Source organism: Lutra lutra, chromosome 4, assembly GCF_902655055.1.
Source record: "Lutra lutra chromosome 4, mLutLut1.2, whole genome shotgun sequence".
In the NCBI taxonomy this organism is placed as follows: domain Eukaryota; kingdom Metazoa; phylum Chordata; class Mammalia; order Carnivora; family Mustelidae; genus Lutra; species Lutra lutra.
This window is the reverse complement of record NC_062281.1, coordinates 120,858,988-120,885,878: the sequence shown is the minus strand read 5'-3', so window position 1 is coordinate 120,885,878 and position 26,891 is coordinate 120,858,988. Positions and strand designations below refer to the sequence as shown.

Sequence of the window (26,891 nt, the reverse complement as noted above, 5' to 3'; positions counted from 1 at the left end):
CAGAATACCTTTTCCCTAAATGAGCACTCTAGAAAAGTCTGTCAAGAGTTATAATGAAAGCCTGTATCAAGTGCTTACTACTATCAGGCAGTATGTGCTAAATGGATTCTTTCATTTAGTTCTTACAACAATGATCCTAAGAATGGGTCACCATTCTTATTTCCACTTTTATTGTTGTTGCTGTTATTTCCACTTTATAAAGAAACTTTTCAAGTTCACTGAACTGAACGGAGAGCTAGGATCTAAACTCCAGCTATAGATATGTCTATATGCTTTATTTTTTTAACTGACTGAGCCACCCAGGCACCCCTATGCTTTATTTTTCTTAATGACTTACTTATTTCAGAGAGGGTGAGAGGGGCAGTGGAAGAGAGAGGCTTAAGCAGACTCTGCACTGAGCACAGAGCCTGACTCGGGGGTCGATCCCACATCCTTGATACCAGGAGCTGAGCTGAGACCAAGAGTCCGAAACTTAACTGTACCACCCAGTGCCCCTGTGCCTATGTGCTTTAATTACCACCCTCCCTTTACTCATTCTATGAGTTTTCTTTGGTGCATTGAAAGAGATGCATTATGTGTTGATCGTAACTTAGCAGTGTAACTCAACTGTTGTATTCTAAGATTATTTACTACCCAATCTGTTTTCTGATTTCCCCCAGTCTCCCAACATGTCCCCCAATATATTTTAACACCAATACTTAATCTCTATTAATAGCATGTTTGATGCTATTTATAGGCCAATAATAACTAGCCATTACCTCTCAACCATATATTTTTATTTTTAAATAGCATTTATAGGGCTGCCTCCTCACCCTTATTTAGGCATTTGATTTTAAGGGTGAACCTTTTTGAGATTTTTGAATATTTCATTTCAACTGCAAAATGAATTTTTCCAATGTAGAGACTTCATTTTTAAACTCACACTTGCCACTATTCTTAAGTAAAAAATTCAAAGATTCTGGTATTGAACCTTCTAACTCTCTGACAAGGTAGAGCTCAAAGAACAAGACTCTGGAAGGCTAGAGAGAAAGAAGTTGCTAAGGGAGACGAAGGCTGTCTCTCATAAATAAGAAATTTTGCTGAGTCACAGCTGTCCTTCTGCATTTTCAGAAAAAAATAATGCAAATTAGTGGAGCCATGTAGTCATGAGGTCTCTGTGCCTCACAGAGCTGATTTCTGGGAAGGGGTGGTGCATTTTCAACAGGGGGCTGGGAGGGGTGATAGAGCATGTTAGCGCCATGAGCGTTGTTGATTGAATATGGCAGTTATTAGGCTCTGCAGTTACATATTCTAATGGTTGTCCTGGGGGGAAATGTCTAAGCAGAGTTGCAGAAGACAACTGTAGGACATGCAGTAGTCCCTCTTCCTTGTTCCTTTGTGCTTTAAAAATTAAATAAAGTCAAGTGTACCATGAACATTTTCCTTTCTCCTTTTCAGTTTCCTGAAGCAAAAAACAACACAAAAATTAAGGGGTTTGGAAAAAAATTCCTCTGTCTTACATTAATTACGGAACTAAATATCACAAAATCATGACCTTTCTTCCCTTAATAATTTGTAACAGGGGGAATATTTAGGTCATAAAACAATTTGGGGAGAATGGTATTCTGTGCAGAGGACATCTACTACCTTCTGTAAGAGCATCATTCATTTCCAGGTTTGGGGCACATATTTTGTCAAAAAACTAGAGCCAAACCTACCTCTCCCAGGCAGTTTTGGAGAAGAGAGGGAGTACAGGGAGAAGAGTGAGTTCCCAGAGTTAGTAATTTTGTCCACTGATCCCAGCCAGGCAAGTAGATCCCTGGAAAAAAACAGTACAGACCCCTTCCCAGCTACAGCTGTCTTATCCTCCTACTCCATCCTGCCCTTGTCTCCATACCTCTTTTTAGAGTTCCTGCAAGGATGTGGTTGGAGGGGAGGAAATTGTAGAGAAGTGAGTGGAAAAGAGCTCTTCAACACTCAGCATGAGATGTGGGTCAGAAATCTCCTTGGGTTGACCTTACCCATTTTCTAGTCTTCTTGCTTCCACTTGTTGGTTAAGTGACCTTAGAGAAGTACCCCCTTGTCCTCATCTGAAAAATCAAAGGTTGGGATTAGAACTAGAAGATCTTCGAATGCCTTTTAAGACCTGACAACTGGGGCTCTCTTCTGTAACTCTTTGGTACAGCTTGAACTTTCTTCATCCAAGACAATGCAAAGCAGCTTGTGCTTTTCGTAGGGATCTGTTTTAAAAGATCCAGGCACTTTCCTTTTAAAACAACTCACTTTTCTAACTCATAGTTTTCTTTAAAAACAAGTATGGGGACTGATTGGTCAGAATAATGTGCTTCTAGGAATATCCGGTGGTAGGAAGGTCATTGATTGATCAAAGGCACTCTTGCTTTCTCCTTAAGGACTACATATTGGCCAGAGTATGACTCCAGATATTTTTCCTTCCTTCTTTCCCTCCTTCCTTTCTTTTAAACAGGCTTTAATCCACTTTCTTTTTCTTTTCTTCTCTCTCTCTCTCTTTTTTTTTTTTTAGGTTTATTTATTAGAGAGAGAGAGAGAGATATCACAAGCAGGGGGGAGGGATAGAGGGACAAGCAGATTCCCCGCTGAGTAGGGAGCCCGATGCAGGGTTCAGTCCCAGGGTCCTGGAATCCTGACCTGAACCGAAGGCAGATGCTTAACTGACTGAGCCACCCATGCACCCCACCTTATTTTTCCTGTATAAAACTGTGGTGGCCACAGTGGGAGCCAGGGTCCTCTGCACAGACTCTGGTGTGGTTCTATACAAGATGGTATGTGAATTCCTGATAGGGAGACTTGGTGCATACAGTCTCTTTCCAGAGTTCAGGAGTGAGATAGCTGTAGGTCTTGGAACTGGCATAAAAATGACCTCAGCCAAGTTGCCCAGGGTGGCCATGCAGCCCCCGGCCGGGGTGTAGCAGTTGTCACTACTGGCCATTGTCAGAAGATTCTTGGTTACAGGGGCTGGAGGCAGGGATAAGGTCCACGAGCACAGAGCCATAGCAGCAGGTCACCTTGTATGGGACAGTATGGGCCTTGCCAACCTTGTTCCCCCCATGTGTGGGACAGTGTTGACCTTGTTCCCCCAGCCTCACTGCATGGGGGTGACGGATGGCCCCACGGATGGCAATGGCTACCTCCTCAGAGAACTTAACACCCCGAGCTATCTTTTGTGATCTCCAATGGCAACAAATGCCTTGAACCCAGTCTGCTGGCCCACACAAGGCTGCTTCCGCACAAGCATCATCTTCAAAACGCCGTCCTCGAGGGATCCTCTCAGGAAAAAAGTCAGTGATCTCAAATTTCTTGATGAGGAAGAAGAAGAGGTAGATCTCCTCTAGGAACTTGATCTTCATGTCCCTGACTAGGTGGTCCAGCTCAGTGACAGTGATCCTTTCCTTGTCCTCAGTCTTGACTTTGCCAGCTCTGTAGCCCTGGCCTCTTCACCCCACCCCCACCCCGGCAACACCAGTGTATCCATTTGGTGTTTTCTCCGTGAAGAAGCTACTTTCCTTTCTTTAAGCCTGATCTCAGCTAGCTCATTCTTCATCAGGACTGCGGATGGAACTGTACAAAAGGTGAAGTAAGCTTCTCTTTCAAGACAGGAGAGTGAGCCTATGTGCGTTATCTCCCTGCTAAGACTCCCCTGGAATAAAAATAAACAGGTATGGAGAAAAGTGTGTGAGAGGAAAGGCTAGAAGCCAATGGAGCGGAGATTTAAAAAAAAAAAAATGTCTGAAAGATAAAAAGTGAAAGGGGAGGATTATGGTCGGATTAGGCAGAAAGTACCACAGGCTAGAATATACAAGGTAAAATGGCAACTAGAAACTTGAGAAAAAGCAAATTCTGAACAATGAAGTCACAGGCCACACATGAAGCAAACTACATCTAGGCATGAATATAAGCAGTTAACAGAGTGTAAGAAAAGGCAATCCATTTGACCTTGATGCTAGAAATAGCCTAATTTGAGAGACCCAGGGGTTATAACACTGGGTTCATGGAAAATGTCATCCTAGTATATTAATGTTGAACAATGTTCCCATTGATGATAAAATATATACAGATATTGGCTTGTTTCCATTATTTTATATTTTAATGAATTTTACCTTTTAAAACAGTTTTAGATTTACAGAAAGATGTAAAGCTAGCAGAGAGTTCCCCTATTATTAACATCTTAAAGCTTTTTTTTTTATTGATTTATTTGACAGACAGAGATCACAAGTAGGCAGAGAAGCAGGCAGAGAGAGAGGGGGAAACAGGCTCCCTGCCGAGCAGAGAGCCTGACGAAGGGCTTGATTCCAGGACCTCGAGATCATGAACTGAGCCAAAGGCAGAGGTTCAACTCCCTGAGCCACCCAGGCACCCCTATTATTGGCATCTTATGTAAGTATTATCCATTTGTTCTAATCAATGAATGAATATTGATACATTGTCATTTACTAAAGTTCATGTTTATCAGATTTCTTTAGTTTTTCCCCAGTGTCTTCTATTCCTATTGCATTTAGTCATCCTGTCTCTTCAGGCTCTATTTGGCTATAGTAGTTTTTAAGGCTCTCCTTGTTTCTGATGACCTCGATAGGCTGAGGAGTACTGGCCAGGTATTCTGTAGAAAGTCCCTCATTTGGAATTTGTCTAATGTTTTCCTTATGATTAGACTGGGGTTGTGGGTTTTGCAGGGAACGCCACAAAAGTCAGCCATTTTTGTCACATCAAACCAAGAGCACACCCTATCAACATGACTTATTGACTTAGCACTCTTATTGACCTTGATAACCTGACTGTAGCTGTGTTTGCCAGGTTTTTCCAGTGTAAAGTTACCTGCTCCCCATACACACTGTACTCTTTGGAAGAAAGTATATAGGCTTTTAACTTCTTTTTTTTTCCCCCCAAAGATTTTATTTATTTATCTGACAGAGAGAGAGAGCACAAGCAGGAGGAGCAGCAGGCCTCCCCGCTGAGCAAGGAACCCAATGCTGGGCTTAATCCCAGGACCTCAGATCATGACCTGAGCTGAAGACAGACACTTAATTGACTGAGCCACCAAAGCACCCCTAGGCTTTTAACGTCTAAAGTCAACCTGTAGACAAAGTAAAAAAGAATATTTTGTGGTTGCAATACAGAAGGTAAATATTAACAGTTTTGCTGGTGGTAAAGTGGTACTGACAACAATGAGAAGCAGAGAAGTGGAGCCATGGGAAGGGGCACAATACCTTCCATTCATAGAAGAGGAAACGCACAGATACTCTATTAAAAGAGATAGAAATTTGAGTCCTCATTTGAAAACATGAAAATTTAGTTTTAATAGAGGAAATAAAAGCTATTATTTTTATTGAAATTTGGAAGAGGATAGTGTGAGATACACGCTTATTTTCAAACTGTGGAATCAATTGCTATTCACTAAAGTTGGTAATGTAAGAAGAGAGGTAATAGTACAGTGGAAGGAAACGCCACATGATCTTACCCCAGATGACACCAGAGTTTTCACCTGTAAAGGGGACCCGAGCTAAGCAAGGAGAAGAGGAAAGGCTGTTGCTTTTCATTGGAAGTTCTTTTATACTGTTACATTTGCCATGTGCACAAATCGTTTGCTTTAAAACCAGAGATGATGTGTAGGGGGGTGCCGGGACTTGTACTAGATCTCCTAGTATGACCCCTTTTGCTAACCCACCCTCGGTCATCCAAACCAAGCAGCCATTCACAGAAACCATGCTACCATGGTTTTGTTGTGGCAGGAACCTTACTTCTGAGAAAGTAAAGGGGTAATCTTCTTAGGTCTTTGATTTGTAGGAAAGGCATTACCTTAAAAAACAACAACAAAACAAAACACCTCCTTTTGTTTCCCTTGAAATAAAGACTAGGAAGATTTCAGTTGCAAAAGAGAAATTGGGGGGCGCCTGGGTGGCTCAGTGGGTTAAGCCGCTGCCTTCGGCTCAGGTCATGATCTCAGAGTCCTGGGATCGAGCCCCGCATCGGGCTCTCTGCTCAGCAGGGAGCCTGCTTCCTCCTCTCTCTCTGCCTGCCTCTCTGCCTGCTTGTGATCTATCTGTCAAATTAAAAAAAAAAAAAAAAACACAAAAAAACAAAAGAGAAATTGGTTGGGGCGCCTGGGTGGCTCAGCGGGTTAAGCCGCTGCCTTCGGCTCGGGTCATGATCTCAGGGTCCTGGGATCGAGCCCCGCATCGGGCTCTCTGCTCAGCGGGGAACCTGCTTCCTCCTCCCTCTCTGCCTGCTTGTGATCTCTCTCTGTCAAATAAATAAATAAATAATCTTAAATTTAAAAAAAGAGAGAGAGAAATTGGCTTTAAGATGCATCAACTGCCTCTGGTTGAAAAGTATTGGCAGCCAGTGGAAATCCTCTGTGTTTCCTGTGTTTAGCATTTATACAACATGTTTCAGTTGAAAAGCCCTTTACCGTCATTAGTTAATTACCTCCCAAGGGCTGCAGGGTAGTTATAGGGAATATTGGAACCAAGCCAGCTTTTAGAGCTCTGAGATGTACAAGTGTCTGTACCAGCGCAATTCAGAGGTAGTTGTTACACCATTTCTGACACATGGATCGATTGGTTAATGTGTGGCTATTCAATCTCTAAAGTTCCATTTCTACACTTGACATCTTCTCAATAAGTACAAGTTATGGAAACAGAAGAGAACTTATTCCAATAGCATCTCTTGTAAGTATCTTGAAAATCAACAGTGGTAATGGTTTTAGGTTTATCATTAAATAAGAATCTCCAAAGTGAAGCCTAAATACTGGCACTTATTAAAAGTGCCCTGGATGATTCTAGAGTAGAGCCAGGCTTGAGAACCACTGACTTAAATGGCCAATCAAAGTGCCTTCCCTTATCCCTAACAATAATTTTATCTACAAGGAAAATGAAATACAACATTTGGCTAAGGAGAACTAATTGAAATAGATGTTACATCTTGTATTATATCAAATACATATTTTACATTATAAAAGTGCTAAAGGGGAACCCAGGTGACTCAGTTGGTAAGTGTTTTGTTTTGTTTTGTTTCTTGGTTTTGGCTCAGGTTGTGATCTCAAGGTTATGAGATCAAGCCATGCGTTACGCTCTGTGCTCAGTGCAGAGTCTGTTTAGAATGTCTCTCCCTCTCCCTCTGCCCCTCTGCCTCCCCCTCAATAAATAAATAAATAAATGATTTTTTAAAAAAGTGCTAAAGAAATTTGGAGAATATAGAAGAGTAAGTATGTAAAAATTGAATACAGAAAGAATCACTGTTCATGTTTTACCATTTTTCTTTCTGTTTTATCTCTATGCTTTGTCTTTTAAAAAATTATTGGCATTGCTGGGGTGCCTGGGTGGCTCAGTGGGTTAAGCCTCTGCCTTTGGCTCAGGTGGTGATCTTGGGGTCCTGGGATCAAGCCCCACGTCGGGCTCTCTGTTTGGCGGGGAGCCTGCTCCACCCCCCACTTACTTGTGATCTCTGTCAAATAAATAAATAAATAAAATCTTAAAAAATTAAAAAATTTATTGGCGTTGCTGTTATCAGATTCCATAAACAATTTTGCATCTTGTTTTTCAAGTTTGCCATTATAAGCATTTTCCACTGTTCTGTGCTTTAAAAGATCATCTCTAAAAACAAAATCTACTGAAATGAGGCAAACAGGGGAATTTATATCCACAATTGACCCAAAATAGAAATTCGGGTACTTTCAAAGAGGCTCTCAGGAATATTCTCTACTCCATGTCCCTTTAGAACACTTCAGACCAACAGGAACTAGATAGACAGACACGTGCTCCGTTTCTGTTGTCAAACCTTGACTATATTTGGTGTGTGGTGCCCTCTACTGGGTGTCCTGGGACTGTGCCCTTTTTTTGGCTGATAAACTGTTGGCTAAGGAAAGGGTTAGATTGTATGTGTACATGGCTGAATTTTGTTTGTTTTTATTTTTTATTTATATTTGTTTCCCTAATATGGAATTTAAGTTATTTAAATACAGGAGCTGACTGCGGATCTGTTTCCTTCTTATTCATCCAACAACATTTTAAAGTCTACCATGTGCCAGGTATGGTGCTAGCGCAAAGATGAGATCTTCACCTTCAGGTGGCTCATTATCTAGTGGGAGTGTCACAGTCAGGTGGGATAATCTACTTACTGAGTCCTGGACAGTCCAATGGGAGAACTTGACTCCATGTAGATCCTGGCTCTCCTCTCTCTTCAATGAAGCACGCAGCTTTGGGAGAGACACATGTAGCAGAACCAGGAAGAAAGGGGACACCTTCCTAGCAGGGCAGAGCCACCAAATCAATTCTGGCAATCAGTGGAGTTGACAGATGACACAGACAGCTTGCTTTACATTTACTCAGAAGATTAAAATTTGTGGTGGGCTAAACACATTAAGAAGATAAAATGAATGGCAATAACTCAGATATTTAATTGAGCTCCTAGAAGGGAATAAACCTAATTTTCATAGAAATGTATATTTTATATAATACATACCTAAGGAAGAAAGGTAACGCTTACATTTTGAAGGTTTTTTTTTTTTTAAGATTTTATTTGTTTATTTGACAGACAGGGATCACAAGCAGGCAGAGAGGCAGGCAGAGAGAGAGGAGGAAGCAGGCTCCCTGCTGAGCAGAGAGCCCGATGTGGGGATCGATTCCAGGACCCTGGGATCATGACCTGAGTCGAAGGCAAAGGCTTTAACCCACTGAGCCACCCAGGTGCCCCTCTATTTTACTTTTAATGGAGGGAAAAAGAGAGGTGGGGAAAGGAGTAGAGGGAGAGGGAAAGAATCTTAAGCAGGCTCTATGCCCAGAGTGGAGCCCAACATGGGGCTTGATCTCATGACCCTGAGATCATGACCTCAGCCCAAATCAAGAGTGGGTCCCTTAACCGACTGAGCCACCAGTCACCCCAAACTGCTACATTTTGAAAACAATTTTGCTTTTGGAATTTTACTTTGCTTTTGTGGAAAAGAAAATGCATATGAAACTAATTGAGTTCTTCTAATCTGAGGAAGGTCTAAAGCACAGGACAAAGTGGGGAATCTCTAAAGTGGTTATGATCCCTTCTTTGACTGCCTTAGGTACTGTTACACAAGATGATCTGTAGATTGGCAAAATCTCTCTTCTTTTTTACCTGAGCACCTTGATGATGACATTGGGTCTACAAGGTTGGCTCCATATGACAATAGACCTAAGCATGACTGTATAATATTTGTCAGGAATATAGAACCAACAATTGCTCATTGTACAGTCTTGGACAAGTAACTTAATTTTTCTCTTTAACTTCCCTCATTTGGAAAGGATATAATCCAGCTTATTTTAAGGAGGAGAACTAAGGCATGTAAAAGCTTCCATCAAAACATTTGGCACATAATAGCTGCTCAGCAGAGCATGGTCGAGACGCATGTGTGGGCTCTGGAGCCAGGCTGCTTGCGTTTGAATCTTGGCTCTACTCTCTGTCTCAGTGGTGTGACCTTGGGCAAGTAACTTTACCTTTCTCGTCTCAGTTTCCTTATCAGTAAAGTGGGTGACAGTACTACCTACATTTTGGGTAGATAAAATGAGTTAACACATGTAAAGTGCTTTGAAACATTTATTAATATATAGGGTTTAATAAAAGCTAATTATTATTTTAATTGCTATTCCTTTTAGCTTTGAGAGACACCTGCATCTTTGCGAAGTTGCATATTAAAATCAAGAGACATCATCTTGTCCTATGTATAAAACACAACCATTCAGTGCTATCAACACCAGCTGTTTTCAGCAGCTTTCTATTGCCATGGGCTCTGTAACCAGCTCTCCTTTGATAAATCCCACAGTAGGAATTACTTTGTTTATGTTAAGTTTGGCTGTTTTACTTTAAGATAGTCATTTTCAGTTCTTGACTTCCCTGAGTATTTATGAATTCCCTAAAGAACATGGGGAGGAAGAAAGAGTTATTTGGAGCAAATCAGGAAAGCATCGTGACTTTGTCACCCTATAGTCACTTACTCTCCAAAATCATAAAATCATAAGATGCTGTGCTTTTTTTTTTTTTTTTTTGCAGATGAAGCTCTGAGCATTTAATTTCAGTCTCATTAGGTCTTTTCTTCAGTGGTGATTTTGTTGTCTCTCCTTAACACACAGTGCCAATGTGCTACCTATAGGCCACCTAAAAAGGGTACAAAGGAGGGTCTCCAAAGAATCTGAATAAAGAGTTAGACAAGGTTATAACTAACTCACTACAAGAATCCAACTATGCTAATCGCTATTAAGGTGACATGGAAGGAAGGGGTTTAAAAAGAGGTCCCGTGATTATTGAACCTTGAAGAATGGCAGAGGAGGAGAGGGACTGCAATAGAAGTGGAGAGAACAAGGTGAGCAGGGGCTTGTGAAAATGCATGGCTTGTCTGGGGAGCAGCAGATGGTTCCGTGTTGCTGGAGCAGAAGGTGTGTGGGTGGGGGCTTAGGAGATGAGGAAGAGAGGCCCCTGGTTCCTCAGGGGGTCCACTTACCCAGTTCTTCTCAGGTTCTAGGGAAGGAGGTGGTGGGGCTTCTCTGACAGTTCCCTCAGGATCAGGTCTAGGGGTAGCCCCCCATTGCCTCCTTCTCCCTGCAGGCTTCTCTTGACCTCACACCACATATTCTTTTAACCTCTGCACTTAAACAAAACAAAACAAAACAGAACAAAACAAAACAAAACAAAACATAGTCTCTTCTCTTTTTCAATAGGCTTTGCTGATCTGGTGTTGACTAACCTGCCGCCTGTTGCGAAATGAATGGAAAATGTAAAGGCCTAAGACTTTGTGCAAAACACTGGCCCCTCAGGATAAAAATCTAAGCCTAAGCAAGTGGGAACAGGCCCAGGAGCCTGGATAGTTTCTGGAGAATAAGAAAGAGATAACAACGAAGGAAGAAAATGATGTTTGGAACATGGTTGGTGCTCAATCAATATTTGTTCGACGCAGAAATTAAGGGATGACTTGATGGACTGTCAGGTATTGCAAGGTGTCTCAGGTCTTGTGGGGTAACTCAGGTATTGCCACCTCTATCAGAAACTTCCTGTTTGGGAAAGAGGAAGGACAGGGAGAAGATATCTGTGTATTCTGGCTCTCCAAGCATTTGTTCTGAGGCCAGATTTCTTCTGGAGTGAGGAGTTCCTTGGCCAGTAGTTTTCTCTTTCAGAAAAGAAAGAAGTGCGTGCGTGTGTGTGTATGTGTGCATGCACGCACATGCAAATAATACACAAATACAAGTAATGACCCAATTATTTATTCCTTACCCTCATGATAAGACCCGAATACCACAGGTTAGAAACCATCCCTTTGCCATGATGTAAAAAAAAAAAAAAAGTAAAAAACGTCAAGAGTGCTCACTTGGGCTTGATAAACATATGTGCTCAGCTCTTAGGATACAAAGAAGACTTGGTTCTAAGCTCAAAGGGCTTTTAATGTGGATAAACATAAAGCCAAACAGAGTATTTTATGCAAGGGAGATAGTGTTCTATCAGTGCTTAGCTCAGGGCCTTGCTACTGCCAGTATGGTTGGACCAGCAGCAGCAGCAGCCGCATCTCCTGGGAAACCTGTGAGAAATGCAGACTCTTTGGCTCCAACCCAGACTGACTGAATGTGAATCTGAGTTTTAATGAGATTGCTAGGTGAATCATTTAAGTACTGGCCTAGTGTGTGGGGATGGGATGTGGGAGCATTTCTTAGAGGAAGTAAATCCTGAGCTATGTTTTGAGAACGAGTAGGATTCACTGGGTGGTATAACAAGCAGCTAGAAAAGCGTAAGTAAAAGTTTAGGGGCATGAAGAAACGTAGGGATGTTTGGGGACTTAAAATTGCTCACCAAAAAGGAGACAGTATGGGAGAGGAGGAGGGAGAAATGGAGGAAGATGGCAGCTTAGGCAGTGGCCAGATCCTGCTGCACATGCTCTAGGTTTCGGAGCTTGGCCTTGGCCTAATCCATAACAAGACCCTTGATGACATGTTCAGATTAGTGTTTAGAACACTGCAGCCCTGAGAAGCCTGAGAAGGTCAAGGCCAATGGGCAGAAAAATGATTTAGGAAGCTACAGCAATAGTGTGGGAGGGAGAGAATGAGAGTTGTGCAGGTACCGTAGGTAGTGCTGTGGGAATGGAGAGAAGGGAATAAGTTTAAGAAATTTTAAGAGGTAATAAGCAGATGAAAGACTTCAGTGTGGATGGGGGAGGGAGGATGGGAGAAGCCTGTGTCTTGACGAGATGAATCGTGCAGGCTTCCGGCTAGGATTAGTGGGTGGTTGCTCATGACACCACTAAAAGAGATGAAAGAATAGAGGAGGATGAACAGGTTTGAGAAGGAGAATTATGGGTTCAGTTTTCAACATGTTCAGCTCAGGTGAATAGAAAACATGTATAGGAGGGAGGAAAAAAAAAAGAGAGAGAGAGAATAAGGTTGGAGAACTGGGTAGATCAATCGGGGTGGAGAAGGGAAGTGATGAGGAAGAAACAATGCCCTGTGAAGGTCTGGGGCTATAGTAATGCACATAATGTATCTGCAATTTTGTTCTCCAGTCCTATTTCCACAGGCTGCTGTTATGGAGCTTGGTTCCAGCAACTGATTGGACCCTAAAGAAGAGAAAATGGTTTTGATTCATGGTTTCCCATCTTGTGATCAACCCGTTGTTGACACTATTTGCTCTACTACAAAAGAAAAAAAAAAAAAAAGGAAAGAAAGAAAAGAAAAGAAAGGGGCGCCTGGGTGGTTGGGTCGTTGGGCGTCTGCCTGGGATAGACCCCGCGTCCGACTCCATCTTCAATGGGAGATCTGCTTCTCCCTTTCTCACTCGCTGGCTTGTGTTCCCCCTCCAGCTGCCTCTCTGTCAAATAAATAAATAAAATCTTAAAAAAAAAAAAAAAAGAAAGAAAGAAAAAGAAAAAAAAAAGAAGAAGGAAAGAAAGAAAAGAAAGAAAAAAAATTAACCTGGAGTTAAGCTGCTGCAGGATCAGAAGGAACAATTGTTTTTTTTCCATATTGCCCTGTGGGGTGAATAATTTTGCCTACTTCCCCAACGCTACTTCCAAAGTGGCAGTAACACGTTATCAATATGTGTGAGGGTTTGTGCATGGTCATTCTTCAAGCTCTTGGCGACTTCTGTCACAAATCTTCCCTGTCTTTGAAATTTTACAGCCCCTTTTTTATTTTGCACCTTAAAATTCAGAAACTGGTAATAACTTGTCTTGGATCATTCCCGTAATTATTTCCTATTCAGCAATCTGTTCTCCTCGGCTCACACAGTTTTAAAAAATCGTCCCGGACTTATGCATCTCCACGGCAAAAAACCTGTTAAGTACTTTAACATTTTCTGTACAGTCGTCACCAGCCAATAAAAAGCAAAAGGTCGACACGTGGTTTATTAGTTTGGGCAGGAGGAAGGCATTCCGATCCAATCCTTTCGCTCTTGCCAGGATCAAACATGGCGGGCCGCAGCCAGAATTTCCCGAACACCCAGTTCGCTTTTCCGTGACCCTAGCCAGTCTTCAGCGCTTCTCTTTCCACCTTCCTTCCTCCTCCGACTCTCGGAGAGGGTCAGCACCCTGGAGCATGACAGCCGACCTGCTTCCCGCCCCCACCCGAGAGTCCGCCCACCAGCCCGCGTCAACCAATCGCAGGCTGCGCTGCTGCGGCTGGCAGCGCCGGCCGGCCCCGCCCCTCCGCCTCACTGTGGCCTGCGGCTCCCGGGCCGGTAGCGCCGCTTTCGGTCGCGCGGACTGGTGGTGTGGAACCGCGGGTCTCGGGTGTTCGCCGCCTGCCACAGTTCTGCCCAGCGCCACCGAGCCCGTGAGCCCCGAGCCTCCGCCATGGACTTCGAGGACGGTAAGCAGAGCTTCTGGCTGGTCGCCGCGGCGGGCGGGAGGCCGGGTGGCCGCCCCGGGGGTCTGTTTACGGTCTCAAGATGGCCGTGTGGGCTTTGTTCTGCGGGCCCGGAGGCCGCCCGCCCGCCGCGGGCCCAGTGCCCGGAATCGGCCTGTGTGGGGACCCGCGCGCCCTGTCGCGCCGGCCCGGCGCCCGCTGCCGCCGGAGACCTGGGAGTTCCGTGCCGGCCTCGGTGCGGGGAAGGGCGCGCCCAAAGCGCCACGGCCTCGGGAGTGGGGCCCGGACTCGCGCCTCGGACTGGCCCCGGCCGCGGTGCGTGGAAATTGCCCCGGCGCCTCCAGCTCCCCGGTGTCGGGCAGAGAGGAGAGTGGGGCCTCCCCCTCCTCGTCTCACGTCCGCCCCACGGGGCGGCGACCCAGCTCGTCCGTTTCGTAAATCCTCTACCCGGTGGCTTCTTAGCAATTTTCAGAGGCCCGATCACAGTGAGGTTTCTTGGCTTCGTTTAAGCTGAGTTTAAAGGGCGTCTGTAAGTGACAAGTACAGGTAGATATCTGTACAGAATGGAAATAAGCTGTTACCCGTTGGCAAGCTAGGTTGTTTATTCACCAGAATTATCTGTTCGTTAATCCCTAATCTGAAATACTTCTGTGAACCAAAGCATTTTTCTTCTGGATTGTGTATGGATGGGACTTAAGTTAGTCAGAATTCTGGCACAGCCTCACATGCCCTTCAAATTCAGTACTGTGCCCAGCCGCCTGGGTTAGACTTACCGTTTAATAAACTATATTTCAGCAATGCCTTTCAGTCGTCTCTCACGCTGGTTCTGTAAACCATTTTCACGGGCTCACAAAGTTAAATTAATTTGGTCTTCACCTTGTCTTCGGAACTTGCCTAACTTTTATAGGAATCAGTGTCAGAATGCGTCCCTAATGTCAGCATTAGGGAGAGGGAAGAAGGGTTTGAATGGTTAAACTGGACTTAATCCTCAGTAACCAGACGTTTCTAATAAACCAGATCGACTAACTAGTTGTAAGTCACATACCCAGCCAAAACCCAATCTTCTTTAACACTGTAGTTAGTGTGATCTCAGCATGTGAGTCTGACTAGATGATCTTTGGATCTTTGATTTGATTTCATGCCACAAAGAATTAAAGCTGCCAAATCTAAGTATGTGAAAGGATACTAGAATAACCCTTTTTTGAATCTTTTTAAATTACTTTCAAATAGGAAGTTCAGCTCTTAAGAGTAGCGCACTGATGTTTTTGTTTGTTTTGGTTGGACTGAGTGATTTTGATAATAGATACCTTTAAACTATGAATATTTGAGTGCCAAAGCTAGGAATGAAACTTAAAACAAAACAAAACATAATTGTGTTTTCATGCCAAGGTTTAATGACACCCAAGGTACAGCAGCAGCCCCTAGTTGGGGGGAGGGAACAATGGGAGTGGTGTCTCCCCCCCCCATCCCCCCCCCCCCCCCCCCCCCCCCGCTGGAGAATCCATTTTCTGTAGAGAATTGAAAAACAATAAAACTTAGTGTGTTTGCTTTTATTGTCACCATGTGCCTACAATTTCAAACAGTGTCAGTAATAAAATTATAAACAGTGTCAGTGAGAAAATACTCCCCCTCTCTCTTGCTTCCTCTTTGCCTATCCTGCTATATTTGGGAGTGGAATTTGACTAACAGTATATCTGAATCTAATCCTATGTAGTGTAGCTGGATTCTGTTGTATCCAAGTGATCACTATATTAATTTCCTTTCTCTTAGTATTTATTGGTAAAATTAATTAAATAATTTAACGATTATCAAGTCAGTTTTGACGGAAATTGCCAATATGGTTTTTGGTGATGCCACATCCTGGATAGATAGGCACAGATGTACATATGTGCATATGCATTCTGCAATAAGATCTTGAAAACCTTAGCAAATAGGTAAAAGAATTATATTAACTTTGAAAAAATTATATGTTACATAGAATCAATTCTCAGGTGGCCCTTTTTGCAATGGTTGATACATAATTTAATCTATCTGGCTTCCCTTTGTTACCCTGTATATATCAGTACCGGATTCCTCTTTTGGCAGTTATTATATATTAGGTTTTATAAGCTAATTTTTACATTATTGTAATTTGGATGATAAACCTGCCTCTTGGGGAGATAGTGAAGAGGAAAAGATCTATGTTTTCCCATATAAAATATTTGTAATTATTTATACCCCATTTTTACAGATAAGTGAGTTAATGAGATTTTTAAAAATTGTGTTTGATCTGAATAGATGAGTATGTAATTTCAGATTTTTGCCAATATTGTACTAATTCCTTTCTGTTAAATGTGTCTTCATAGATTACACACACTCTGCTTGCAGAAATACTTATCAGGGCTTTAATGGTGAGTATCCTCTTTCGTTTGTTCTTAAATATGTTAAGGGAATGCATTTCAGTTTTTCTCTACACACACATAAAGTAACAATGTAAAAAGTCAGTTCTACCTTGTTTCAGTCTTTGTGTTGTCTCTTGATGTATCACTGCTCTGTGTTAATGTTGTCATACTATGTATAGTATTTGAATTAGGGAATTTGGGATCAGAAAAAGTTAGGACTATTCAGATTAGTTTGACTCTTTGTTTTATTTGAATTATGATTTCTTTAATTTATTCCAAAAGGAAGAAACTAGCTGAGTTATTTTTGCCGAAGGAGAGGCTTTGGTATTGAATAATGTAGATTAAGTGGATTATTGGCTTGGTTTTACATTCCTTCTAATGTAATGCATTTTGACCTTGTTTTTGAGGTCAATTGCTTTAATGTGTCAAAATGTGTTAGTATATAAAGAGCTGTCTAGAGGAGCACATAAAGAAGCCTGATTATTTATTGACTTGAGTGTGACGTTAGAATTGTGACTACAGAACTAGATAAAATCAGAAGAGGTATGCAGAATACAATTGGATGTTATTTTGATAGTTATTAACGTTAAGACTCTGCCAGGCAGGATGATAACATATAAGAATGTGGAACAATTCAGTGAGGTTAAAAAAGGACCCGAGAGTGGAAATAAATATCCTGATTGCCAGAAAATGGAAAATTCAACTGTTGTACAGAATATAATATATTCATAAAATAAAACTGAAGCAAATGTATTCCTAAATAAAGCTGTGCCGTTTTGTGAAAATAATTACTATCCAATTAATTTCTTTGTATCATCTCTAAGACTTTAGAGAAACTTTGTACTTGATGTGAGCTAGAAAGGCTCAAGATATGGGAAGGGGTCAGGATATATTGAATGTTGGAGAATATAGTTTTGTTTTGTTTTGTTTTTTAACTTTTATTTTTAAGTAATCTCTACATCCAGCCTGGGACTGGAACCTACAGCCCCGAGATCAGGAGTTACACCCTCTACCAACTGAACCAGTCAGGCCCCCCTGAAGAATATAGTTTCTTTCTTTGTTTTTTGTTTTTTTAAAGATTTTATTTATTCATTAGAGAGAGAGAGAGAGAATGCACAAGTGGGGGGAGAGGTAAAAGGAGAGGGAGAAGCAGACTCCCCACTGAGTTGGGGACCCAGTGGATTTGGGGGGGGAGGGCTCCATCCCAGGACCCAGAGATCAGGACTCAAGTTGAAAGCAGATGCTTAGCCGACTAAGCCACCCAGGTACCAGGAATACCGTTTTGAACAAGAGAGTGACATAATAAAATTAACAAAGGAAGTTTGATTTGTATCCATACTTAGGTAGATTGAAAACTGGAAAGTTAGGAGTGCCTGGCTGGTTCAGTCAGTCAGTAGAGCATGTGACTCTTGCTCATGGGGTTGTAGGTTCAAGCCCCACGTTTGGTGTAGAGATTACTTAAAAATAAAACCTTAAAAAAAAAACTAAAACAGAAAATTAGCTAAAAAACATTTCATAAATTTGGTTGTTAAGATTTAAAGACCCTGAACTTGGGAGATGACAAAATTAATTTTTTATTTAAAGATTTTATTTATTTACTTGAGGGAGAGAGCACAAGTGGGGGAGAGGGGCAGAAGGAGAGGGAGAAGCAGACTCCCCGCTGAGCAGGGAGCCTGATTTGGGGTTAGATCCCAGAACCTCAGGACAATGACCTGAGCCAAAGGCAGATGCTTGACTGACAGAGTCAGTTAAGGCACCCAACAATAATAATTTTTTAAAATATTAAGATGTTTCTAGAGAAAATTAGTAGAACTTGCAAGCTGACTAGTAGTGAGTAGAAAATTGAGAAGGACGAATAAAATGGGTCCAAGATTTTAAACTGGAATGAGTAGGACTAATACTTTTACCAAAGAGAGATATTTGGAATGATAGAAGGCTTCATTTTCTAGTAGTGTTTACCAAAGAGTTGGGACTTAATGTCTAAATGTAGGACTTAATGTCTAAATGTAGGACTTTGAAATGCAGAATCATACCAGGCCAGAAGTTTGTTCTCTTAATGTACAGTCATCATGCTATATGTAATATCCCCGTGACTTACTTTTTTATAGCTGAATATTTGTACCTCTTGATTCCCTTTGCCCAATCCATCCTCCCCTTTAGTAACCACCAGTTTGTTCTTTATATCAATTTAGATTCCACATACATGTGAAATCATACAGTCTTTGTTTTTCTTTGTAACTTATTTCACTTAGCATAATGCCCTCAAGGTTCATTAATGTTGTTGCAGATAGTAAGATTCCATTCCTTTTTATGGCTTGAGTCCTAGTCATTGTATATCTGTACCCATCTTCTTTATCTAGTCATTCTTCAGGGGGGCCTTAGGTTGTTTCCATATCTTAGCTATTGTAAATAAAGCTGTAGTGAACATGGGGGTACATATATCTTTTTGGATTCATGTCTTACTAATGTTATGATTTTCATTTTTTTCTCTTAATGTAAGTTCCAACATTGTGATTGTTAGATTCCCCTGGAGAGATTTTTCAAAGTATATCTGTTCAGGTCATACCCTAGTCCTCTTGAATCTTAATTTTGGACAAGTGGTCCCTGGTTATGCATGTTATAAAAAAGTACTCTGAATGATTTTGGAATGCAGTGCTGGTTAAGGATCATTATTTGACATTATTTTGAGGTCTAGGTTATCTACATTTTACAAATGAGGAACTTATTTCCAGAGACATAATTTGACTTCCTTTAACAAATATTTCTTGAGTGAATGCTGTGTATCAGATACTATTTTAGGAGCCCATATTCTTGCCCTCGGAGGGAGCATGCTAGTTGGGTGAAATGAAAAGTAAACAAGATAAAGAAGTAACATATGTTGTATGTTAGATGGTAATGATTGTTTAGGAGAAAAATGACAGAGGGGAGGGGTGGTAGTGGTGGTGGTTTGGTTGTGTGTGTGTGTGTGTGTGTGTGTGTGTGTGTTGGGGAAGGACTTATTAAGGAGGTGACATTTGAGCATAGATTTGAGGAGGTGAAGATGCAAGTCATGGGGCTGTCTAGAGGGAGAATGCTGTAGACTTTAAAAAAAAAAGATGTGTAGTTATCAAATGAAGGCAACGATACAATTAATTGTTAGCATTGTATTTTTCAGTGACTGAGATGAAGTAAAAGGTACTGGAAAATATGTCAAGTTCCAAATTTCCTCCATATCATTTCTTAGAAGGAAGTTTTATTTCCAGTGTTTCCATGTTTCCTTCCTGCTTCATTATAACTTCTTATATAAATAGCTGACAAAAAAGAGAGAGCATTCCAGATAGAGGGAAAGCAGGAATAAAGGTAGAGTTGAGTGCATTGTGGTTCAGAGAGACTTGAGAAGAATAGTTTTTTTGTTTTTTGGTTTTTTGTTTTGTTTTGTTTTGTTTTTTTCCAAGTAGGCTCCATGCCCAGTGTGGAGTCCAGCATGGGGCTTAAACTCATGATCCTGAGATCAAGACCTGGATGCTTAACTAACTGAGCCACCCAGCCTCTCCTACCCTAGACTTAAGAATGTTTTGACTAGGAGCGCCTGGGTGGCTCAGTGGGTTAAAGCCTCTGCTTTCAGCTCGGGTCATGATCCCAGGGTCCTGGGATCGAGCCCCACATCGGGCTCTCTGCTCAGCAGGGAGCCTGTTTCCTCCTCTCTCTCTCTGCCTGCCTCTCTGCCTACTTGTGATCTCTGTCTAACAAATAAATAAATAAAATCTTTAAAAAAAAAAAAAGAATGTTTTGACTAGAGCATATGATACTTGCTGAACAGTCTTAAGACAAGGTTAGAGTAGTGAGAGTTGTAGCCAAAGGCATTGAAAAATCAAAGATAATTTGTTTATATCTAAGAGAGAGAGTAGGAAATAAAGACTTGAAAGAATGGAGGGATTGAGAGGTACAGTTACAGAGGAAGAACGTTCCAGGCAGGGGTGCCAAAATGGGTGTATACTTACTTTATTTCTAGGGACAGCAAGGGGCCTAGTATACCTGGAGTGGAGTGGTAAGGGTTTGGAATAGTAGATGATGAAGTTAAGAAGTTATGGGCTGGATTATATAGGGCAAGATTTCTCAACTTCGGCAGTATTGACATTTTGGACTAGATAATTCTCTGTTTATGGGGGATGTCTTGTGCATTTTAGACTGTTTAGCTGTATCCTTAGCTTTTGCACTAGATGTGAGCAGCACCCACCCTTCGGTTTTGACAACCAAAAGTGCTTTCAGGTATTGTCAGATGTCCCCTGGAGGGCAAAATTGTCCTTGGTTCAGAGCCACTGTATAGGGCCTTACAGATTATTTAAGGCCTTGGCTTTTACTTTGAGTGAGATGGGAAGTCACTGGAAGTTACTAAGCATTGAATATGATTTAAACTTAGACTTTAACAGAATTATTTTGGCTATTTTCTTCAGAATAAACAGAAAGGGAGGAAAAGTGGAAGTAGGAAAACTAGTTAGGAGACTGTTGCAGTAATGTAAGAGAGATGCTTGTGGCCTGTAGCAGGATGCCAGTAATGTGGATTTTGGTGAAAAGTGGTCCCATTGAAGACTTCGTGTCATACAACTCTAAGTCTTTTGATTTTAAGTCAGATATTTTTTCCCGTTATGCTCCTCAGCGACTTCCTTGTGATTTAATTGTAACTGAGTTGTAACATTTGTTGAGCTTATTTGTATGATAGAGTGATCAAAACAATGGAATAGATTTTTTTTAAAGATTTTATTTATTAATTTATTTGAGAGAGAGAGAGAGAGAGAGAGAGAGAGCAAGAGAGAGAGAGGGGAGAAGGTCAGAGGGAGAAGCAGACTCCCTGAGGAGCTGGGAGCCTGATGCGGGACTAGATCCTGGGACTTCAGGATCATGACCTGAGCAGAAGGCAGTGGCTTAACCAACTGAGCCACCAAGGTTCCCACAGTGGAATAGATTTAATTTAAAACATTAGGTCTGTTTTATTTTTGAGTGAATTAGTTTCATTTAATATTAATAGTAAAGATACAATGTTATGTTCTTTTTTTTTTTTTTTTAAAGATTTTATTTATTTATTTGAGAGAGAGAGACAGTGAGAGAGAGCATGAGCAAGGAGAAGGTCAGAGGGAGAAGCAGACTCCCCATGGAGCTGGGAGCCCGATGTGGGACTCGATCCCTGGACTCCGGGATCATGACCTGAGCCGAAGGCAGTCGTCCAACCAACTGAGCCACCCAGGCGTCCCACAATGTTATGTTCTTAACAGTTTTGGTTTTAAAGTGATTTTTAAGTTCATTTGGCAACCTGGAAGAATATTGTTTATATATAAGCAGTCATCTTATAGATTACATAGAGTACAAAGACTTTTCCTTCTTCTCTTTTTAATTAACTGAATGATAACAGTACTATGAACAATAAGCCAAAGTCATCGCTATGTAAATAAGATAGCTCTCTTAATTTTTGTGTACTCCATGATGCCTGGCAAAATGTGGGTGTTCAGTAAATATTAGTAATTTATGACTCCATAGTGAAATAAAAACACACAGAATAAAAAACAAGGATTTAGTATCCAAATGCAGCCTCTGTGATCTCAAAATTGAAACTAGCAGAAATAATAAAATATAAGACTTTTTGCTTTATGTACCTAACTGAACCTAACCCTTAAGATTATTCTTCTTATTATTTATTTTTTAAAGCTTTTATTTATTTATTTGTTTGTTTAGAGAGAGAGGATGCAAACAGTGGTAGGGGCAGGGAGAGAGTGAGAGAGAGACAGAATCCCAAGCAGACTCTGTGCTGAGAGGAGAGCCCAAGGTGGTGCTCAGTCTCATGATCTTGAGATCATGACCTGAGGTGAAACCAAGAGTTGGATGCTTAACCTACTGTGCCACCTGACTCACCCCTTAAGATTATTTTTAATATAAGGCTTAGAAAAAGGCTTTTAATTTTGAAATTTTTATTTTAATTTCAAAATTGCCCTCTATCTGAGATAGTATGAACATAAGTTACCAACTCTAAAGACAAATAACTGACTATTTTATTAGTCTAGAACTGTTTGTTCTAAAATGGTCCACTGGCCACATTGAGCACTTGCGGTGTAGACAGTTGGAATTGAGGTGAGCCGTCAATGTAAATTACATATATCGTAGGCAGTCTTAGTGTGAAAAGAATGATGTAAAAGAGCTCACCCGTACTTTTTGCGTACTGATGAATGTCTTGTGCTCTGTTATGCATATTGGTACATGCAAGCTTTATAAAATTCTCAATTCCACTTGAAAGCGCACGTTTTCTTGGCAGCACGTACTGTTACTTGCTTTCCTTGAATTGAGTTTTACTTTGTTCATTTTTGAGAAAATGTCTGCCAAATGCTCAAGTCTGACAGCCTTCGTTTTTGAGTGTTGGTCTGTCAATCTAATAAAAATAGTCTTCCTTGTAAGGTGGCTAATTCAGTTAAGCAGGCACTTGCATGATGGCTTTTCCTGGAGTAAACTGTGGTACTTTGGTGTGCAGCAAATTGGCTTTCTTGATGTGTACTTCCTATCTCACTACAGAGAATATCGGAAAGAAAGTGTACTCAAAGGTGACGATTTAATAAAATTGATATTTCTTACTGGTTCATCAGGAACATTTGTAAATGGAGATGGCACTTCTTTTTTTTATTATTTTTTACTGCAAGTGTGCATTGTTGAGGACTGCAGTGGCTGCTAGTACAGTTTGGTGCCACTGCCTTAATTTGTGCTGTGGCACCAGCAGATTTACCCACCAGTGCTTTCGCTTCTTCAGTGCAAATGTCAACCTGTGAAAAAGGCAAATGATGTTGTGGTATTCTTTATGAAAATAGTGTGATCTTGTGGATCCCAAAAGGGTCCTGGAGTTTAATCTTGTGGATCCCTGAAAGGTAGCTGGCAACTCCCAATGGTGAGCAGATTATTCCTTGATATCTGTGGCTCTGGAATATATAAGAGAATTAATAAAAATCAGACCCTGACCACAAGACTGTTGTACATTTAAGATGAGGCCACAAGTTGCAGAATGTAAGGCAGAGTATCACAAGCACCATATAAGAGCTACAGACTTGTAGCTATTTAGAAGAAAGAGATGATAATCAACTGAGACAGTATCATTAAAAGTGTTCCTGGAAGGGTTAGTGTTTGAAATGGACTTTAAAAGATGAGATTTCAAGAAGCAGATATTTGGGGTTTTAGAGGAGAGCATTTCACGTAAAAGCTACAGCATAAAGCTAGAAGGGTGGATACTTACTGAACTTCAGGAAAATCATTTCATCTTTTTGGATTTTAGCTCCCTAATCTATAAAATAAGATTGAATTTTATCCTTTTAGATTGCCTCCAGCTTTAAAGTTGCAAGATTCTGAGTGGTATTTTTGTGAAGTTGTTGCTGTTGTCATTATTATTGTTGTTGTTGTTAGGATCAGAAATATTTAAGTGATTGTAATTAAAATTTAGTGTTTAAAAAATATAAATGAAGGTATTTGCTCTGTATATTCTGTTGTATTTATTAGTGCATAAAATTTGGGGAAGGTGGTAATAAAGGATTTTAAAGGACTTTATATGACACATTCTAAATGGATTAAAAAACTTTTCACTTTTTATAATTGTAGTAAATTCATTTTATTACCTCTTGTTGTATTTTTCATGTTAGAGGTTGGGATATAGGTGGAATTGCAGTGTCATAAAATACACTCAGTACCCTTAATATATTAGAAATTTTTTTAGTGTTTTGCGTTGCTAGAGTTCACGTTCATTCCCTTTATTCAGAGTATTTGAGAATTTAAATGTTTGTTATTATTATTTACAGACCTAGTACCACAGATTGGCCCCCTACTCCATGATTTTATTTTTTAAAATGTCTGTTTCAGTTAGTATATGAACAAATTGAAATTAGGCTAGTTGAAAATGTGGCAGCTCCTGGATTTTTAGACATTTTGAGGTTAGATACAAGAACTATACTTGAAACAAAAATTTGTCTTATTGGCATTATTAAAAGCTGACTTTCCTTATGAGTAGGAATTATTTATTATTGATTACATATGATGTCATTCCTAAGATAGAACCTTAAAGGAATATGCTAATCAATTAAATTTTGGCTAAGCTGAAAATAATTCTAACATAGAACTTTTTAGTTGATAATTTTTTTTTGTCTATTTTTTTGATAATTTTTTTTGAAAAATTAAGTTTTCTTAGCAAATCTGATTTTTCAGTAGCTTATCCTCTGAGTTTTTTTCTTCCATGTCTAGTGTGACTTTAGCTTAAATGTTATTGATGAATTATCTCAGATAACTGATACATCTCAGATATCTTGTGTTTTATGCAAAGATATGCAAAGATTCCCAAAGAGTATGGTATATCTTACTGACCTTTTGTTATTAACTCTGTTTTAGGAATGGATCGTGATTATGGCCCCGGATCTTATGGAGGTCTGACATTCAAGGATATTTATCTAAAAATTCTTCTTTTGGGTGCCAGTAAAGGTGAGCATCATTTAATTTTTTTTTCTTTTTAAACTCCTTATAGGGATGGACCGTGACTATGGCCATGGATCCTATGGGGGTCAAAGATCCATGGACTCCTACCTAAACCAGTCATATGGCATGGACAATCACAGTGGTGGTGGTGGGGGTAGCAGGTAAATTGCTTAATCACTTGGCCAAATAATTAGATGACTATAAGATTCTGGATATTTTAAGTATTCCTTAGGCATGTTATGATACTTGAACTTCACTATTTGGTATTGAATAATCACCTTAAATGTTAAAGGTGTTAATTAATGGTTCTAAAAATTATCTCAGGGCCACTGACAGACATTATTTTAGGAAAACTTTAAATAGCTATTTTTATTTCAGTACAATAGAGTGAGATTTTCTGTCTTCATTAGTGAATTTTTTTTTTAAACTTCTTTTACTTTTAACTCCTTATCATTCAGAATGTTCTGAACAAATGATATAAGAATGTTATTGGAAATATTATTTGTGAAGTTATTTTATTTATGAGTTTTAAAAGTATCTTTTCTAAGGTGGGGTGTTCTGTAAAGCAGCAAATCAGTTTTTGACTGGAATGGGTTTAACTGAACCAGTCTAGCATCATTTAGTTTCTGAGAAACATTTAAGATAGTTATTCTTTTAATTTTAATTTTAGACTAAGTTGTAAGAGCATATTGTAATAGTAAAACATTCTTTAAGTTCATGTCTAGGTTATTTATTGGCAGATACTACTTATACCAAAGACACCGTGCTCTAAGCCAGGAGCATTGTATCAAAGCCATGAATACTATACCTTCATTTATTTTAATGCACTAGAGTTCAGATTGTTTTTATATTTCACTGTTGAAACTGTGTAAAGCTCAACACTAGTTGAACTAGCATAGACTTTAGCATTGACCACATTTCAGGCAAAGAGGGTACAGGCACAGATATTTCTACTAAATACAACTAGTTAGGTAACATTTGAAACTATCCTCCTTCTTCATAAGTTGAAGGATCTGGATTCCTTAAGGATGGATTGAATGATGCTTTACTTTCCTTCTTTCTGCTTCGAATATGCCACTATGGTTTATAGTAGTGGAAAATAAAAAAGATGAACAGATACAACAATTTTGCATATGTGATAGATGTTTTAAAAAGAGTTGGAAAGAGGAGTAATTTTTATATGGTTACCAGGATTCAGAAGTAAATAGTAATTCTACTTAGTGATCTGTAAATAATTGAAGTAATGTAACACATTTAAATAAATATTTTAATATATCCATTATTGCCATATTGCATTGTAAATGTGTTGTGCATAAACTATGTAGATGTTATTGTTTATCTCATGTGTTATTGTGGGCCTTTATAAAATTATGTTGTAAGATATCAAGCAACTTTTGTAATCCATGCTTTGGATTTGTGAGAAGTAAGATGATTTGTTTCTTCTGTTGACTCTATTAAAACCTTGAGGAGACTGTGTGCTCCTTTTTAGAGTAGTTTTATGTGATAATTTCCTGCCAGGAAAGAATTTTTTAAATAATTGAAGACTTAAAATGTATTCTTCTCATCTGCCTTGATAATTTATGTGCAGAGGGTATATGTTGGTGGTCTTTTACTTTTATGTTCTATTTTATGTCCTAATCCTTCTAGATTTGTTAGATTTGCTAGTCTCTACAAGTGGAGAGTGACTGAGGATTGATTATTGACCTTACCCAAAGTTGGGCAGGATATCAAATTTCATAACCAGAGATAATTTTCCAAATTTTAACTGCTATAGACACAATGAAGCAGTTTTGTGATATAGATTATTGGGGGTGCAAAAGGATCTCTTTTGTGTCACAAATGGCTTATATCGGTGTAGTCTTCAATTTCTGTCCCTATTGAAAGCCAAAATGTTGTAAATATTTGGTATTTTCCAATACTAGGGGTGGATTCAAAGAAAGTTTGAGTAGCTTGTGAACTTTAGTAAATGACTTTTTCCAAGACTAGGGCTGGGCTTAAATACTGACAGACAAATCATTTTAATAAAATAGAAAAGCTGCTACAAAGCAGATTTTTAAGCTAAGGTTTACTTAACTCAATTCATACTTAAAAATTGACTCAGATAGCTTTCTATCTGGTCTCATGTTGAACTGCCCAGCCCTAATCAGGTGTGAATAAAAGTAGAACTGTGCAAACCAGTATGGTATAAATGAATTTTAGTTGATAAATGTCATCTGATAATTTGTCT

General features: G+C 40.0%; 1 protein-coding gene and 1 pseudogene across 5 annotated transcripts in view; one reads left to right on the top strand and one right to left on the bottom strand.

Moving 5' to 3' along the window:
• Nucleotides 1-2,696: 2,696 nt before the first annotated feature.
• On the bottom strand, nucleotides 2,697-7,139 carry LOC125097364 (40S ribosomal protein S2-like; annotated as a pseudogene).
• Nucleotides 7,140-13,649: 6,510 nt separating this feature from the next.
• Nucleotides 13,650-26,891, top strand: part of ZNF326 (zinc finger protein 326) — a 39,242-nt gene continuing 26,000 nt past the window's right edge. For 2 of the 5 annotated variants that reach the window (XM_047726337.1, XM_047726336.1), the window contains exons 1-4: nucleotides 13,652-13,820; nucleotides 16,163-16,207; nucleotides 24,581-24,616; nucleotides 24,714-24,825. In XM_047726337.1, coding sequence (XP_047582293.1) covers nucleotides 13,805-13,820; nucleotides 16,163-16,207; nucleotides 24,581-24,616; nucleotides 24,714-24,825 — 209 coding nt within the window. In that variant the 5' untranslated portion in view covers nucleotides 13,652-13,804. Of the gene's footprint in view, nucleotides 13,821-16,162; nucleotides 16,208-24,580; nucleotides 24,671-24,713; nucleotides 24,826-26,891 lie in introns of those variants that run through there. The other 3 variants (XM_047726335.1, XM_047726339.1, XM_047726340.1) reach the window with 3 other exon arrangements.